At 32.6% G+C, this 18,134-nt stretch overlaps 1 protein-coding gene across 4 annotated transcripts in view; it reads right to left on the reverse strand.

Moving 5' to 3' along the window:
• CATSPERB (cation channel sperm associated auxiliary subunit beta) overlaps positions 1–18,134 on the reverse strand; it is a 164,436-nt gene that overhangs the window by 103,480 nt on the left and 42,822 nt on the right. For 3 of the 4 annotated variants that reach the window (XM_031952286.1, XM_031952283.1, XM_031952285.1), the window contains 5 exons: positions 8,483–8,578; positions 6,763–6,912; positions 5,621–5,716; positions 4,911–5,026; positions 3,762–3,797 (listed from right to left, as the gene is read on the reverse strand). In XM_031952286.1, the coding sequence (XP_031808146.1) occupies positions 3,762–3,797; positions 4,911–5,026; positions 5,621–5,716; positions 6,763–6,912; positions 8,483–8,578 (494 nt within the window). The remainder of the gene's footprint in view (positions 1–3,761; positions 3,798–4,910; positions 5,027–5,620; positions 5,717–6,762; positions 6,913–8,482; positions 8,579–18,134) is intronic. The other variant, XM_031952284.1, reaches the window with a different exon arrangement.

The following is an 18,134-nucleotide window of genomic DNA, read 5'->3' on the forward strand; positions in this document are numbered from 1 at the left end:
TCTAAGATTGGTTAAAATGATAGGAAAGAATAACGACAAGGGGATGTAGGAAAACTAAGGTACTAATACATTATTGGTGGAATTGTGAATTGATTCCACCATTCTGGAGATCAATTTGGAACTATACTCAAAAAGTTATCAAGCTGTGCGTACCCTTTGATCCAGCAGTGTTTCTACTGGACTTGTATCTTAAAGAGTAATAAAGGAGGGAAAAGTACCCACATGTACAAAAATGTTCAAAGTAGCTCTTTTTTGTACTGGAAAGTGAGTCAATGTTCATCAATTGGAGAATGGCTGAACAAGTTATAGCATGTGAATGTTATGAATATTATTGTTCTTTAAGAAGTGATCAGCAGAATGATTTCAGAGAATCCTGAAGAGACTTACATGAAATGATGCTAAGTGAAATGAGCAAAATTAGAGATCATTGTATATGGCAATAGCAAGATATGATGATCGTTCTGATGAGCACGGCTCTTTCATCAACAGTGAGGTGACTCAGACCACTACCAATAATGTTGTGATGACAAAAACCATCTGGACCCAGAGAGAGGACAATGGGAAATGAATGTGGACCACAGTATTGTATTTTCACTCTTTTCGTTGTGTTTCCTTGTATTTTGGTTTCTTTCTCATTTTTTTTTTTATCTGATTGTTCTTGTGTAGCATATTTGTAGAAATATGTATAGAGCAATTGCATATGTTTAACATATATTGAATCACTTGCTGACTGGGGAAAGGAGGGGGAAAAGGGGGAAAATTAGACTACAGGTTTTGTAGCAATGAAAGTCAAATATTATTCATATATATATTTCAAAAATAAAAAGCTATACTTGTTAATAAATAAAAAGATTTTGCAACAAGTATAGCAAAAAAAAAATTCTCAAAGCAAGATTGCCAGAGTAGATCACAAAATTGTATAATCAGAAGGAAGACGTACTTAGGAAGGCCATTTGCCTTCCTTTTGTGTTTTTTACAGAAATAGTGACATCATTGACCTGTCCTTCATTAATAAATGATATTATATTAGGAAAAAGATTGAAGCATGGATGTTCATTATCATCATTATCAATATTGTGCTAGAAATGCCAGCCATAAGAAAAATAAATTGAAGGAATTATGTAACAAGGTAACAAATGCATATGATATGATTTATTTGTAGAACCCTGGAGAATCAATTTTTAAAATAGTTGAAATAATTAACAGCTTTATTAAGTTAAATGATATAGAATAAACTCACATAAATCATTAGCATTTCTATATATTACCAACAAAATCCATCAGGAAGAGATGCAAAGAGAAATTCCATTTAAAATAACTGTAGATGATATAAAATGCAATTAAGTGTTGTACTATATAAAATCCTAAGTCTGGAGTCAGAAAGATTCATCTTCATGAGTTCATATTTGGCTCAAGACACTTTTAATGATCTTGATAAGTCATTTACCCCTGCTTGTCTCAGTTTGTTCACATGTAAAATTAGTTAGAAAAGGAAATGGAATAGCATCCTAATATTTTTGCCAAGAAACCCTTAAATTGAGTCACAAAAAAGGCAGGAAGTAAATAAGAACAACAAAGACAATATAAAATATTTGGTGGTTTATGTACCAAGATAAACTCAGGAACTGTTATGAACACAGTTATGATTTTTCACACAAATAAAGTCAGATCTAAATGAATAGAAAAATATTCGTTGCTCACGGGTAATTCGGTTAGTATAATATAATGACAAGTCTACTGAAATTAATTTCCTTATTTAGTGCCACATCAATTAAAACTACCAAAACTATCTCTTTGTAGAGATAAAAAAAACATAACAAAATTCATGTGGAAGAACAAGAAGATCAAGAATATCAAGAGAATAAATGGGAAAAAAAGTGAAAGAAGGTAGCCTAGTAATACCAGATCTGAATTTTGGAGAGTAGTTTGGAACTATGCTCAAAAAGTTATCAAACTGTGCATACCCTTTGATCCAGCAGTGGTACTACTGGGCTTATATCCCAAAGAGATTATAAAGAAGGGAAAGGGACCTGTATGTGCACGAATGTTTGTGGCAGCCCTTTTTGTAGTGGCTAGAAACTGGAATCTGAATGGATGTCCATCAGTTGGAGAATGGTTGAATAAATTGTGGTATATGAATATTATGGAATATTACTGTTCTGTAAGAAATGACCAACAGGATGATTTCAGAAAGGCCTGGAGAGACTTACACGAACTGATGCTGAGTGAAATGAGCGGGACCAGGAGATCATTATATACTTCAACAACAATACTATATGATGACCAGTTCTGATGGACCTGGCCATCCTCAGCAACGAGATCAACCAAATCATTTCCAATGGAGCAGTAATGAACTGAACCAGCTACGCCCAGAGAAAGAACTCTGGGTGATGACTAAAAACCATTACATTGAATTCCCAATCCCTATATTTATGCCCACCTGCATTTTTGATTTCCTTCACAAGCTAATTGTACAATATTTCAGAGTCTGATTCTTTTTATACAGCAAAATAACGGTTTGGTCATGTATACTTATTGTGTATCTAATTTATATTTTAATGTATTTAACATCTATTGGTCATCCTGCCATCTAGGGGAGGGGGTTGGGGGTAAGAGGTGAAAAACTGGAACAAGAGGTTTGGCAATTGTTAATGCTGTAAAGTTACCCATGCATATAACCTGTAAATAAAAGGCTATTAAATAAAAAAAAAATACCAGATCTGAAACTATATTATAAAATGGTAATCATTAAAACAATGCTATTATCAGTTGATCTTCCCAACATGCTGTTATTGTTATTTAATAACTTTTCAGTCATGTCACAGTTTGTGACCCTTTTTGATTGTGATTTTTTCACTGGAAGATTGTTCAATTTTTGTTTTGGGCGGTTTTTTGATAAATATACTTGAGTGGTTTGCTATTTCCTTTCATCTTGTAGGACTCTTTAGTAAACAAAGGCTCCCCACAGCTTATCAAAGCAAGATTACATCTTAATTCCCTTTATAATCTGGTCATAGTTTATCTAGCCAACTGGTATTTCAGAGCCACTGTAGCCTGATTGTATGTTTTCCCAGTATTTTCTAAGTGTTTATTATATATATATATATATATATATATATATATATATATACACACACACATAAATCTTACAGCTAGAATGCCGTTATCAATTGATCTTCCCAACATGCCTATTGTTTAGTCACTTTTTAGTCATGTTCCTGTTTGCAACTCCATTTAAGGGGCTTTTATTTTGTTGTTGTTGCAAAAATACTGAAGCAATTTGCCATTTTCTTCTCCAACTCATTTTATAGATGAAAAAACTGAGACAAGCAGAAGTACTTGCCCAGGATCACACAGCTAATAAATGTCTTGAGGCCAGATTTGGACTCTGGAAGATGAGTTCACCTGACTCTAGGTCTAGCACACTGACCACTGCACCACACAGCTGTGTTCTAACATATCTACTACCAATCTAAATCCTACCAAAAATTTAAGACCCACATCAGTGACCACATCTCCACAGAACTTTTACAGTCTCTTTCCTTTCAGACTGTCTACTTCACTTATCATCTCTTCCGGACATCATGAAATTGGATTGATACATTTTTGAAAAACTTTAATTGTAGAATGTTATTGCAATGGGTATGATTCTAATCTATTATCTCTATTCATATTATTATATATTTAAAATACTCATTTTTAACACCCAGGTTTCCTTCTTGAAATTCTACAATCCCCACCACATTAGTTTATGTCCTTACCCTTTCAAAACCACAAAAGTTTGCTCTTGAAAACTTCTGGAAGGAAAAAAAGAGATAACATAATTATTTCTCCAAATGAGAAAGTTTAACAAGAAGTGGGCAATCAGGGAGATAGGGGCTTAATCTATCTCAAAATGAGGCTTATCAGGCACTGGAATTAATTTTGGAATAACTCCCCTATCCTATTTTGCTAATCTCTTTCATTCTGACTAACTCTGTGAGAACCTACTAAGAAAATTATTAAAATTGTAAATTATTAAAATGTTATCTTGGCAAGTAGATCTCTAGGCATTTTTTCCTCTGTTAACTCTTCTTCCTTCCCACTACTCAATACTATTCCTACTCCCTTTTAATCACTGCAGACACTTAAATTTTTCTGACTCCTATCCTGTTTTCTATACCCTGAAGTTAATGTTTCTTTTCACTTTCATAGAGCTTACTTTCCAGAACAAGAGAAGTGTTCATGCACATTTGTGAGGCATAATTGAATGAGAGCAATAATAGGCTCTCAAAATTTCAATCATTATCTGATTCAAACATATATGACTGAGAATCCTTTCTAGAGTAGTGATAGTGGTCGGTCATCTGTACTCCAGAGGAAAACCTCCAGTGACAGACAACCAACCCAATATTCTCCAAGGAAGCTCTTTGGAAGATTCTAATTCTTAGGAATTAAATCAATTCTTTGGAAAATCAAGTAAACGCCCCCCTCCCAACACACACACCTTATGCTCTCCCTTCTCTTTATCCCCTATTGTTCTTATTCTCTCTTTTGGGACTATGCAAAACAAGTTCATTTCCCTTTCTATATAATAGCCTTTCAAATATTTGACTCTAGAGATCTTGTTTACTCTGAATCTTCCCATCTTCAGACTAATCATTTGTAGTTCATTCAGCTAATGCTTCTATGAAATGATTTCTTTCATTTTCTTTTGAATTCTTTATCTTGTTCCTTGTGATTCTCAATTTATTGTCATATTATTTTCATAGTACGATATATATACATATATATTATCTTCTCATTTGTTTTTCTCAGCAAGTCAGAACCAGTTCTGTTCTATGAGACACCACAAATAATATATCATGTATATATTTACTTAATGTCAGGGAGATATTTAAGATCAATGTTTACAAAGTTGAAACACATACTATTAAACTCTTCTTTGGATAACGAAGATCTTCACTTATAAAAAGACCCAATGAGGTGAGAAGTATTAAATGATGATTTGTTAAAACAACATCCACAAATGAAAAATCTAGGCAGTCTAAAAGAGGAAAAATAGCAATAGAAGTTGTCATAAATTTACTTATTAAGGGACAACATGTTTTAAGTAACTGGGATTTGCTGTCAGAGCAGCTGAGTTTAAATTTTGACTATGTGACCTTGAACAAATCAGCTAATCTCAAGTCTTCCTAGATCTTTGAAATGAGGGTATTGGACTACATGGCATGTATGGTCCCTTAAAACTCTAAAACCTATTTACTATAATTTCCTGAATAATTCTTGGCTCTAAAAGATTCCTGTTATCATTATGGCAATGAAGAAAAGGTCACATTTAGAGTAACTGTTAGCACAGTGCAATCCTAGGGATCAAATTCTACTATTAAGCATTCAGGAGTCACAATGTATCTTATCATTTGTTTTCTTCAGAGATGCTAGGTTGCTTAATAAAAATTTGAGGTCCCATGCCCTTTGCAATTTAGAATCACAGAATTTAGAAAAAGACACCTCAAATATAGTCCCCTCATTTTACTTATGGAAAATTGAGACTACAGGAATGAAGGATCTTGCCTAAGTTTTCCTCAAAAGAAGGGCATAGGGGAAATACTTTCTAAAGACTTGGTCAGAAAAAAATCACCTTCTGATAATGCAGAGCAAATATTTTCTGTTAAATTGTACCATGAAGTACCATTGTCATCCCAAAATCCAGAATAGGTCAAACCTAAGTAGACACCTAAATAAGAGAAAAAATGATATCCAAGACAGATTTAAATGAGACAAACATTTAAAATTATAAAAAACATCAGTTCTGAATCAATTTTAAACAAATTTATAGTGTCAGGTCATTAGGCAAAACTTCTCTGATCTACAAGAAGTTCATTCAGTCTTCATTACATCCCTTCATCTTTGAGGGGAAAAAATAAATACATTTCTTCTTTCAGCTTTCCTAATAGGAACATGATATGGATGAATATAGGATTTTCTTCTACAATATATTGAATCTGGAGCAATATAATCTTTGTTCACACTTCTACAGTGCTTTACAATTTACAGAATGCTTCCCTCACAACAACACTGAAGACAATGAGATAGATGGGGCAAATCTTCTTATACCGATTTCATAGATACAGAAAAGTATGGATCACAGAAATTAACCAACTACTCATGGTCACAAAGCTGATAAGGAGCTTAGTAACCTCTGGTTTAACTCTGGCAAAATACTGTTATTAGTTGCCAGTCATATTTAATATTTTAATGGGATCTTTGATCTCATTAAGGTAAATATATCTTGCAACCCATCCTACCTTTTTTTCTTTTTTTCTTTTTTTTTTTCCTGTCTTCTCACAGAACTTCCACAAGGGAACAGGGAAAGATAGAAAACTTCCTAAATTCCTTAAAAAAGACATTTGTATTAAGTCTTAACTTGTTTTCTTCTCAGTCTTTTAAACCATTTGGAAATCTGAATTCTGACCTCATTTTTAAGATGAAACTTTCATCTCTGCATTTGCCAGTGATTTCTTAATTGTCAAAAAATAAATGTTTTTTTTTTCTAATTCATGATCCTTCTTACTTTCTGAAATCTTTGATAAAGTTAAACTCCTTCTTTTCCTAAATATTACTTCCTCTCAAGATTGTCATGATACTATTCTCCATTTTCTCCCCTTATATGTATGACAAATTCTTAATCTTTTTTTTTATCCATATCACCAATGAATAGCTAAACAACCACTGAGCACTATTTGCATTGAAAAATAATTCAGTTTAAAAGCATAAACTTACCTTCATAAGTGTGATCACACACAATACCAAGTATTACAACATCATTAGCACAGGGGCATTTTGCTATCTTAATTTTTTTCACATGTGGAATCATCTTAATAAACTGACTATGACTTATTGGCTCCCCAAGTTGCCACTGAAGAATAGGTTCTGTGGAACAATCAAATTTTGATGTTAAAATTTATATTTGTGTTTATTAAAAGAGGTAATATTTTGCCATCTACTTTTAAAAGCTTTTATGGGGCAATATGTTAACTACATGGAGAACATTTCTGTCTGGATACTCCATGGACATTTCAAATGCAACACATTCAAAGCTGTTTTTCATTGCAAAAATACTCCCTCTTCCTGATTCCATTATTTCTATCAGTGTAATTAGTCTATATTTTTGCCACCAATATTTTTCAAGTAATATTCTATAACTTTTAAATTAAATATTATTATAGGTTTTTATTTACAAGATATATACATGGGTAATTTTTCAGCATTGAAAATTGCAAAACCTTTTATTCCAATTTTCCCCCTCCTTTCCCCCACCTCCTCCCCCAGATGGCAGGTTGACCAATATTCTATAACTTTGAGACAACAAAGAGTAAAGTGTCCAAAACACTAAAGTTGAAAATCAGTCAAAGAGCTATTAAAAATGCAAATTAGGTGTGAGCAGGCTATCACACACTACAGAAATATTCAGACATAAGAGAAGTGCTTAATAAATGTTCAATGACTTGACTTAATATCACTAGAGTTGAAAAAAGGTATTTATGTCGCATGGTGGTGAAAACGGGAAGGGATTAATTTCTATTTTATCAGTATAAAAATCACTTCATTCCACAAGTATTATTCAACAGAAGTCTTCACTATTATCTTGTCAGAGTCATTGCAGTTAGATGGAACAGTGAATAGAGTACTGACTCTAAAGTGAGAAGGAACTGATTTCAAATCCAGCCCCAGACATTTAACATTTACTAGCTGTGTGACCCCTGGGAAAGTCACTTAACCCCAATTGCCTCACCAAAAAAAGAAATAAACAATAAATACAAAATTGTTGCACCATGTTTGATGTGATTTTTTTGATAATAAGATAAGTTTTCAAGTTTTCTATTCTGAATGCCCTAAGCTGTTCAGAAGTCAGTTGGTTTTCCCTTGGAGAAAATTAAAATTAATTGGGGATCCTATCTGAACCTTCTTCACCATCTGGGACTTATCATTTATAAATCAATTTACATAAATACAATAATTTAAAGAGATAGCTATATGACTTCCAGCAAGTCATTTTCTCTCTGTAAAAAAAAATGTGGGAAGGGGAAAGGGAAAGTTGAGATAACTGATTTCTGAATTTCCTTTCCACTTTATCATTCTATATATCCATGATTAATACTCATAGATGGCATAGTGCTTAGGTTTCAAGACAGGAAGACCCGAGTTGAAATCTAATTTCAGATACTACCCATGGGTGGCTCTGAGAAAATACTCTCCCCTTTGGCTGTCTTGTTTCCTGATTTATTAAGAGGATTCAACCAAAGGACTTAGCTTGTAGGGTTTATTGGGTGGATCAAATGAATTAGTATATAAAGTCCTTTGCAAAATTTAAAGCATTATAGAAAATGTTAGCTATTATTATTTTGATTCTATTACTACTCAGAGTAAAATAAATAGCACTGCACCTTATTGCACATCTCATTAATGAACTCTGAGACTGTTACTTTTGTCTCATTTTTACCTCGGACAAGATCCAAAAGTGTTCCTTCAGTAATGTAAGTAGTTAATCCTTCTTGTAATGAAATACTTACAAACCATTGTTCTATTGGTGCAATATCTATATGAAAACAAAGAGTAAATAATTCATGTAAGCAATGGCAACAAGTGATATTGCATGTGGTATGTTAACATAATAAATGTCCTATGATTTCAGAAAGGCCTGGAGAGACTTACATGAACTGATGCTAAGTGAAGTGAATAGAACACCAAGAGAACATGGTACACAGCAAGATTATGTGATTATCAACTCTGATGGACTTAGCTCTTTTCAAAGTGAATCAGGCCAGTTTCAATAGACTTGTAATGGAGAGAGTCTTCTACATCCAGAAAAAGAACTCTGGGGACTGAACATGGATCACAGCATAGTATTTTCAGCTTTTTTATTATTTGCTTGCTTTTTTCTTCCTTTTTTTTTCTTTTTGATCTGATTTTTCTTGTGAAACATGATAAATGTAGAAATATGTTTAAAAGAATTGCACATGTTTAACTTATATTGGATTACTGTCTAGGAGAGAGAGTGTAGGAGGAGGGAAGGAGAAAAATTTTGAACACAAGGTTTTGCAAGGGTGAATGTTGAAAATTATCTTTTCATGTATTTTGAAAATAAATAGCTATTATTTAAAAAATGATAAATGTCCTGAGATATCAATCTTATTCTTAAAGAAATCACCTTTAAATATGGCATCACCATATTTTCAAGTCGGAAGAAACTTTTTTGTAAAATATAGTTTAACCACTTATAAATGATGAAATTAAGACATAGAAAATTAAATGATTTTAAAATGTCTCACAGATGGTAAATGGTAAAGCCATAATTTGAACCAAGATTCTGTAATTCCACATCTGTTGCTTCTTCTGTTATACCACACTACATCTCCCCATAGATGTCTATATATAGAATCATGGAAGAAAGGAACAAAAATGATATAATGTTGATCCCAGAACTATGTTATTGGCAATTTGGTCATTATTTCCCTTCTGGACTCCCATGATAGTCTACAATATTAGTTTCCTTCATATTGGAATATCTGAATATATGATAAAATCACTTGAAAAGGTAGGGGTGTGTGTGTGTGTGTGTGTGTGTGTGTGTGTGTGTGTTAGGGGAGGATTCTGGGAAGATGGTAGAGTAAATCAGAAAACTCTCCATATTTCCCTCACATACAAAATAAAGTTATGCCTCAGGGAAAACATAGACTGGTGGGAAAAAAAATTAAGACGGCGTAGAACAGGGATTGTCCTGGGATGAAGACCTGAAAGAATGGGGTTTAACAGGTCTAAAATGTAAACCTAAATGTAAATCCTTCAACATGTAAGGATCCCTGGGGCTAGTTGGCTTAGAAGGTAGCCTCAGCCCAAACCACAGGAACTTCTTCCTCCCAGACAGAGTAGGGAGGTCAGATCTGATTCTAGGAAGACTAAAGGAACCTCTGTTGATTAGGAATGCTTGACCCACTTGTGCTGGAGATACATGGTCAGAGCAAGAAGGAAACAGTATACTTTGTGAATACAAAAACAGCAGGCAGCAGCTACTTAGTAAAGGGTGGAGTACTTGGTTTGGGGTTCCAGGCCAGAGGGAAAAGACTGAAGTGAATTGAGAGGTACCATCCTCCTCATCCCATCTCCTTCTCCTCCTCTTCCTCCTCCTCCTCCTCTTCCTCCTCCTCCTCCTCCTCCTCTCTCTTCTTCTCTTTTCTCTCTCTCTCTCTCTCTCTCTCTCTCTCTCTCTCTCAATGAGCAGGCATAGGAGAAAGAACTCAACCACAAAAAATTAGTGAGAATAGGGAAGACTGGGGTTCATCTTCAGAGGAGGACATAAAATTAGACTTTGTCAAGGGCAAGCAGTGAATGTATAACAGATCAAGAAAAAATAATATATAAAGAATGAAAAACCTCTCCTTTTCTAAAAATAACATTATATGGTTGTCTGCCCCCAGAGAATTTATAGAAAAACTCAAAAAAGACTTCAAAAACCAAATGAGATTGGGGAAAAACTAAAGAAACTAAAAATAAAAATAAATAAGAATCATTCAAGAAAAACAAGGAGATTATAAAAAGAAAGTCAACTAACTAGGAAAGGAGATCCAGAGTCTTAAAAAAAGACTCTGAAAATATTAAAACAAAAGAATAGCCTACAGTGAAGCAGTAAAACTTAAAGATTCAATCAAGAGAAATCTACATTATATGTTAGCCATGTTAAAATCATTTTAGATACATGCCTATATATGTATAAATGCAAATGTGTGTATGTATATATATATATATTTATATAGGCATGTGTATACATGTAAGTATATGTATGTATGTGTATATATATATATATATATATTTGCACACATACATATATATTTGGGGGGTGGAGTATATGTGTGAATGTATGCATAAGTTTGTGTATATATATATATATATGCTCCCGCTTAACTGTAGCCTGCTTGGAGGAAGTAAGAGGGATGAAAAAGAAGAAAAAGAATAAAATAAAAGGGCTCAGCAGAGAACAAAAGAATAACCTCTAATGAAGCAAAGATAACATTGAATATAATCTCTTCTATTATTATATACGCTTTCTTGAAATTGATTGTTACATATTTTGAATCCTCCCTAATATTCTGCTGGGCAGCTAAATATTTTGTTTTGCTTTTCCTTTTCCTGTCTTTTTCTATTTTTTTCTTATTTTATATTTAGTTTCAAATAACTTTTTAAAAGATTTGCAAAAGAAAAAAAAGATATATGAGAAGTGGTTATTTTTGTAGAATTACAAAATTCTAGCATTGGAAGTTCAACATTTTCTATTATCTAAAGCAAGAACCTCCTTTACAATCTTTCTAACAAGGGGGATTATAGTTATTACTAGAATACTTCCAGAAATCATAAAATCACTCCTAACAAGACTGTCTTTTATTATTATTATTATTATTATTATTATTATTATAACACTTTTTGTATACCTCAAACATGAGTTTATTTACTTAAAAATGAGCCTAAATTCATACAATTTTCATCTATTGATCCTAATTCTCACATGTGACCAAGTAAAATATGGCAATTTCATCTTCTAATTTACAACCTTTTGTATACTATATTCTTCCCCCAACTATGCTTCATGATACTTTAAAATTTTTAATTCTTCCAGATTATTTTTTTTATACTTTATATATGACTGAATTTCCCCTCATGCCTAAGATGGATTCCTTTCATTCCTACCTTTCAGAATCTTTTATCTTCTTATTTTGTGTGTGAAGCCTTCCTTGATATAACACAGGCCCCTCACATTTCTTATTAGTATTCTATTCTTTCTGAAATTTGCCCAGAAAAATTTCTCTAACATCTCAATTGGCATTTTTACTTTTACTTTTCTTTATCTTTTTGGCTCCTTAGACCACTCAGCCAACATAATGTATGTAGTAAATAAATAATTTGAAAAGTCAGGATGAACAGGATTAAAGTCCTGTTTGTAACATACTATTAAGGTCCTTGAGTGAAGAAAATGATTTTGGGTTTCATCTTATACCTAACACATTACAGATTCTAAACTGGATGAGTCCAATTTATACTTGAGTTGTCTTGAATCAAAGCATTTCTGAGAATACCTACATAATTCACAATTATATTCTTCTGTTCTGCTCATTTCATTTTTCATCAGTTCCTATAAATCTTTCCAGGTTTTTCTGAAATCATTCTACTCTTTATTTCTTATTCCACAATATATTTCATTATATATCTCAACTTGTTCAACCATTGCCCATTAATTGGACATTACCTCAATTTCAATTCTTTGCCACTGCAAATTAAAAAAAAAAACTGCTGTAAATATTTTTACACAAATAGGTTCTTTCCCTTCTTTTTGGATCTCATTGGGATATTAGTTTAGAAATACTATTACTGGGTCAAAGGGTAAAAACAATTTTACAACTTTTTGGCTACAATTTCAAATTACTAAACAAAATGTTTGGATCAATTCACAACTGAACCAGCAATAAATTAGTGTTCCAGTTTCCCGCATCCCTTTCAACATTTATCATTTTCCTTTTCTGACATCTTAGCCAATCTGATAGGAGTGAGGTATGCACATCTTTAATTTCATCTGAAAATGGCCTGTTTGTATCTTTTGACTTTTAACAATTGGGGAATGTCTTGTATTTTTACAAATTTGACTCTCTTCTCTATAGATTATCTATACATAATCTATAGATTATCATGACCATTTATTCTATTCCACTGATCTACCACTCTATTTTTAAACCAGTGCCAGATTGTTTTGATGAATAGAATTTGTGATCTGAGGTAGACAGGTCACCTACCTTCATTTTTTTTTTATTAATTCCTTTGATATACTTGACCTTTGTTCTTCCAGATAAATTTTGTTAAGTTTTTCTAACTTTATAAAATAATTTTTAGTAGTTTGGTTGTCATAACATGGAATAAGTAAATAATTTAGGTAAAATTGTCATTTTTATTATATTGACTTGACCTACCCTGTTTTCCCAGTTGCTTAATTGTTTCCATTTTATTTATGTGGACAAAGTTTTATAACTATGTTCATGTAGTTCATGGGCTTGTCTTAGCAGACAAACTCCCAAGTGTTTTATATTGTCTACAGTTATTTTAAGTGGAATTTCACTTTCTATCACTCTCTGCTGGCTTTTATTGGTAACACACAGAAATTCTGATGATTATTTGTAGATTTTATATTCTGCAAATTGGCTAAAGTTAATTTTTAGCTAGTTTTTTAAATATATATGTAAATACACACACACACACACATCCTCACTTATAAATACACATGTATCTTTCTTATCCCTGCTGACCCTTTGCTCCTAACTTGCCTTGCTATTATTTAACCTCTCTCTACCTAGGGATCACTCCCTTGTGTTCTTTGTGCATCATCCCTCCCCCCCTCCCCCTTATTTCTTTATAGAGTTTGGAGGGTGCTATATCCTTAATAGTGTTGCCTATTTAACCCATTCTTGATGTGAGAAGGTTTTTCAGAACTACATGCCTTCTTCCACCCTCTGTCTTCTGTGTGTATTCTTCTTCTGCATCTCATTTGTATGACATAATTACTTTTTTTTTACATATTACATATAAAAAATAATTTTATCTTAACTTGCCCCAATCTTTCCTTTGAGCTATTATATTGATATCAATTATAAACATATGCTGTAAATTTCCCATGTTAAAAAAAATTTAATCATGTTGAGTTCCCTGAAATTGCTCTTTGATATTGCCTCTTACATGCTAAATTTTCTAGAAAGTTTGGGTTTGATTTATAGGAAGTCATGAAAATCTGCAAGTTCATTGAATGTCCATTTTTTTCTCATTTAATATAATTTTGATGGATATGATATTTTTGGCCACAGGCCTAGTTCTTTTGATTGTCAGTAGATATGATTTCAGGACCTGTGGTCTTTTATTGTGGCTGCTGATAAGTCCTGTAAAATTTTAATTGTAGCTCCAGCATATTTGAATTTTTTCTTGTTTCTTGCAAAAAATTTTCTTTGATCTGGGTTTTTTGAAATTTGGCAATAATGTTCCTACCTGTTTACCACAAAGGATCTCATTGAGGTGGTAATTGGTGAATTTTTTCTATTTCTACTTTTTCCTCATGTTCTATCACTTCAGGACAATTTTCTTGGATTATTTCTGGCATTACTATGTTAAATACTTTTTTTGGTCACCACTTTCAGGAAGTCCACTTATCCTTATATTTTCTCTTATTGATCTCTTCTCCACATCTATCATTTTTCTTGTTTCACATTCTGTTCTATTTTTTCATTCTTTATAATTTGTTTTATTATTTATTAGTCTCTCATAGTTTCACTGGCTTCTTCTTGCCCAATTCTAATATTCAAAGAATTATTTTCTTACCTGAAACTCTGTACCTCTTTTTCTAGTTGGTTAACTTTTTTCTCATAACTTTTTTCTTGAATTTTTAAAAAGTTTTTCCTCAATGTCTCTCATTTGACTTTTAACTTCTTTTTTGACTTCTTCAATAAATTCTCTCTGAGCAGGCAACCATTTCACATTACTCTTTGGGGTGAAAGCTTTTTTTACTTTGGGCTTCAGTCTCCTCTGACAAAGAACCGCGGTCTTCCCTGTTCCCACAGTATGGTGGGATTTTTCTTCTTTGTTGGCTCATTTTTTAAAAAAAGGTATTAGTGTTAATCCTGGTTTGGGGGAATGGTATCTCTGGCTTCACTTCAGCTTTTCTCTCTGACCAGGAACCCCAAGCCAAAAGCTCCACCCTCTAGCAAATGTCCACAGCCAGCATTGTCCCTCCTCACTGCTTCTGCACTCATCAGGTGGTGGTTTTTTTCTTGCCCAGTGCCATATCTTTGCAGCATACCTGGGCCTGACTCTTAATCAGCCTAGGCTCCCTTAGGCTTCCCAGACTCTGACCAAAGAACACTACAAATAGTCAGGAGGGTGAAAGTTTCTATGGTTCTTGCTGAAGCTCCAGCCACATCCAGGTAGCCCCAGGGTTCTCCTTCTGATGTTTCTGTGGAACTAACCTGGAAGTCTTTGCACTTCACATAAGCAAATCCCTGACCTGGGTCTTTCTTCAGATCTTCTCAGGTTGTATCAGGAGAACCCCTGTTCTATCCCAAGTTTTCTTGATTTTTTTTATGTGTCTATGTTTGCCCTGAGGTGCAAATAAATGTGTTCTATTTGTGGAGGGAATTTGGAGAGTTTGAAATTTACCAACCTTCTCTACCATCTTCCTAGAATCTTCCCCAAAACTAGTTTTTTACTTGATTCTCTAAGATTCTCTGAATATTTCAACATATGATCTGCAAAGATTGATAGTTTTGTTTCCTCATTCCCATTCTAATTCTTTCAAATTTTTTTTTCTCTTATTGTTATACTTAACATTTCTACTTCAGAACTGAGTAATAATTGTGATAATGGTCATCCTTGCTTCACCATGGATCTTACTGGATGAGTTTCTAAGTTATCCACAGTATAAATAATGCTAGTTAAATGGTTTTTAGATAGGTACTACTTATTTTTTAAGAAAAACTTCATTTATTCCTATGCTCTCCTAAGCAATATTCTTAGGGACAAATGAATTCACAAGTGATAAAAATAGGCACCTATTATCTTTAGTTTTTTTTCTTCATTTATTGAGATAATCATGACTTCTGTTGGCTCTGTGATTTACATAATCAATTATGCTGATAATTTTCCTAATATTGAACCATTCCTGATATAAATCCACCCAGTCAGTATCTTGTATATGAAGTTGATGATATATTGGTGTAATCTTGCTAGTATTTTATTTAAAATTTTTTGCATCAATATTTATTAAGCAAATTGTTCTGTAGTTTTCTTTCTCTGATTTGGCTCTTTTTTGTTTACATGCTATCTCCATATTTGTATCATAAAAGGAATTTGGTAGGATTCTGCCTATTTTTCCAATATTTATTTGGTATTAGAATAAATCATTCTTTAAAAATTTGGTATAATTCACTTATGAATTCATCTGTCCCTAGGAATTATTTCACAGTTTATTGATGGCTTTTTAAATTTATTTTTCTAAAGTAGGGTTATTAAAGTATTTTATTTCATCTTCTGTTAACCTTGTAATTTTTAAAAAAATATTCATTTATTTTGTGTATATTGTCAGGTTTGTTGACATATAATTAGGCAAAATGATTCCTACAACTATTTTTATTTCCTCTTCATTTGTGAATGAATTCACAAATTTTGGTAGTGGTAATTTCATTTCCTGTTATTTAAAATCAGATTCACTAATGACTTTTCTATTTTATTGTGTTTCTCCCCTAAAACCATCTGTTTCATTTGTTGTTCAATGAATTTCTTACTTTCAGTTTTGTTAATCTCTCATTTTCAGGATTCCCACTTTAATGCTTAATTAGGGATTTTAATTTTTTTTCCTTTTTTTTTTTTAAGTTACACATCCTATTCATTGGTCTGCCTTTTTTGTTTTGTTTCATTGATACAAGCATTTCAAGATATAAATTTTCCCCTAAGTAATGCTTTGGCTGCATCACATAAATTTTGGTGTGTTGTCTGGTTGTCATTCTCTTTAATGAATTTATTTAATGGTTTCTGCAATTCATTTTTGTACCCACTTATTCCTTAATATTATTTAGTTACCAATTATTTTTAATCTACATAACTTTTAACCTATCATGGCTCTGTGCTGAATGTAATTTTTTCATTGCATTATGATTTGAAAGGATGCATTTAATATTGCTGCCATTCCACATTTGAGGTTTTTATGCCCTAACCAGTCAATTTTTTTGTCAGTGCCATGTACTGCTATGCAAATGGTATATTCCTTTCTCTCCCCAATTAATTTTCTCCAGAGGTATATGAAAAAAATCTAACTTCATTAAAATTCTATTCCTTAACTTATTTTTGGTCAGATATATCTAGTTCTAAAAGAAGTAAAGTTATAGTATAGTATATATAAGTATAGTTTTACTTTTATTTGCTTCTACAAACATTTAACTGTTCCTTGATACTATACCATTTGTTGCATTTATGTTTAGTATTGTCATCATTTCATTGTGGTACCTTTTAGTAAAATTTAGTTTCCTTTCTTGTCTTTTTTATTAAAGCTATTTTTACTTTTGCTTTGTCTGACATGATGATTGCTACCCTGCTTATCGTTTTTTAATTTCAGTTAAAGCATAATAGGTTCTATTTTAGCCCCTTATCTTTTGTTAATAATATTTTCCCTCAAAACATGTAAAGATAGTTGTCAACATTTTTTTTGGTAAATCTTTGTATTCTACAATTTTCTTCCTCCTTCCTTTATCTTCTGCCTCTTGAATAAGGCTAGCAAGTTAATATAGGTTAATGTGTGCAATCGGGGCAGCTAGATGGCTCAGTGCATAGAGCATGGGCCCTGAAGTCAGGAGAACTTGAGTTCAAATCAGTCTCAGACACTTAACACTTTCTGGCTGTGTGACCCTGGGCAAGTCACTTAACCCCAATTGCCTCAGCCAAAAAAAAAAAAGTACAATCCTTTTATGTATATTTCATATTTGTCATGTTATGTAATATATATCATCAGATCAAAAGAGAAAAAATCACAAACAAACAAACAAAAAGCTGAAAATATTATGCTTCAATCCAAATTCACTCTACATAGTTCTCTGTCTGGATGTGGTTGCCATTTTCCATCCTAAATCTATTGGAATTGCCTTGAATCACCACAATATTGAGAAGAGCCAAGCCCAGCATAGTTGAGCATCACATAATCTTGTTCTATATACAATGTTCTCCTGGTTCTGCCCACTTCTCTCAGTATCAGTTCATATAGGTCTTTCCAGACTTTTCTGAAATTAACCTTCCAGATCTTTATTTTTTACTTATATCTTGTAAACAACAAATTGTGAGATTCTGTATTTTAATCCCCTCTGCTATTTCTTTTTCTTTCATTGATAAATTCATTGCATTCATACTCATGATTATAATTACAATGTATTTCCCCTTTCCTATTTTTGTCCTGTTTATCTTTGTGTGTACCTTTGTCTCTGCCTCTCTCTGCTTCTTTTCATCTCTGTTTCTTGCCTCCCTCTCTTCCTCCCTCTCTTCCTCTCTCCTTGTCTCTTTCTCTCCCTTTACCTTTCTCTCTCCTCTTT

The sequence above is a fragment of the Sarcophilus harrisii genome, chromosome 2 (assembly GCF_902635505.1).
Source record: "Sarcophilus harrisii chromosome 2, mSarHar1.11, whole genome shotgun sequence".
NCBI lineage: Eukaryota > Metazoa > Chordata > Mammalia > Dasyuromorphia > Dasyuridae > Sarcophilus > Sarcophilus harrisii.